The 410-nt window shown below is 48.5% G+C and overlaps 1 protein-coding gene across 1 annotated transcript in view; it reads right to left on the bottom strand.

The window, feature by feature from the left end:
- Nucleotides 1-398, bottom strand: part of LOC106512444 (zinc finger protein 135) — a gene marked incomplete at both ends in the record, with an annotated part of 1,528 nt that extends 1,130 nt beyond the window's left edge. Inside the window, 1 exon segment of the mRNA XM_014001062.1 lies at nucleotides 1-398. Within this exon segment, the coding sequence (XP_013856516.1) occupies nucleotides 1-398 (398 nt within the window).
- Nucleotides 399-410: the final 12 nt, after the last annotated feature.

Raw genomic sequence — 410 nt, 5'->3', positions numbered from 1 at the left:
GTTGTGTTTCTAGAGTCTGAGCCCCTAGTTCTGTTGCTAGAGTCTGAGCCCCTAGCTTTGTTTCTAGAGGCTGAGGCCCTAGTTCTGTTTCTAGAGGCTGAGGCCCTAGTTCTGTTTCTAGAGTCTGAGGCCCTAGTTCTGTTTCTAGAGTCGGAGGCCCTAACTCCGATTCTAGAAGCGGAGGCCCCAGATCCGGTTCTAGAGGCCGAGCTTTCTGCACTGTTTCTTTGGAAACATGGGTGTGCTGATGGGATTGAAACGCTGAAACCCTGGAAAATTTCAGTCCACAGTCTTTACATTCAAAGGCCTTCTTCTGAACTTGGCCTGCTTGAAAGAGAAAACACTTGGCAGGGGTCTCCTCAGTATGTGCTATGAGCTGGTGTCTGTAGCAGTATGATTTAGTCTTAAAC

The sequence above is a fragment of the Austrofundulus limnaeus genome, unplaced genomic scaffold (genome assembly GCF_001266775.1).
Source record: "Austrofundulus limnaeus strain Quisiro unplaced genomic scaffold, Austrofundulus_limnaeus-1.0 Scaffold6901, whole genome shotgun sequence".
In the NCBI taxonomy this organism is placed as follows: domain Eukaryota; kingdom Metazoa; phylum Chordata; class Actinopteri; order Cyprinodontiformes; family Rivulidae; genus Austrofundulus; species Austrofundulus limnaeus.
This window is presented reverse-complemented; position numbering and strand designations above follow the sequence as displayed.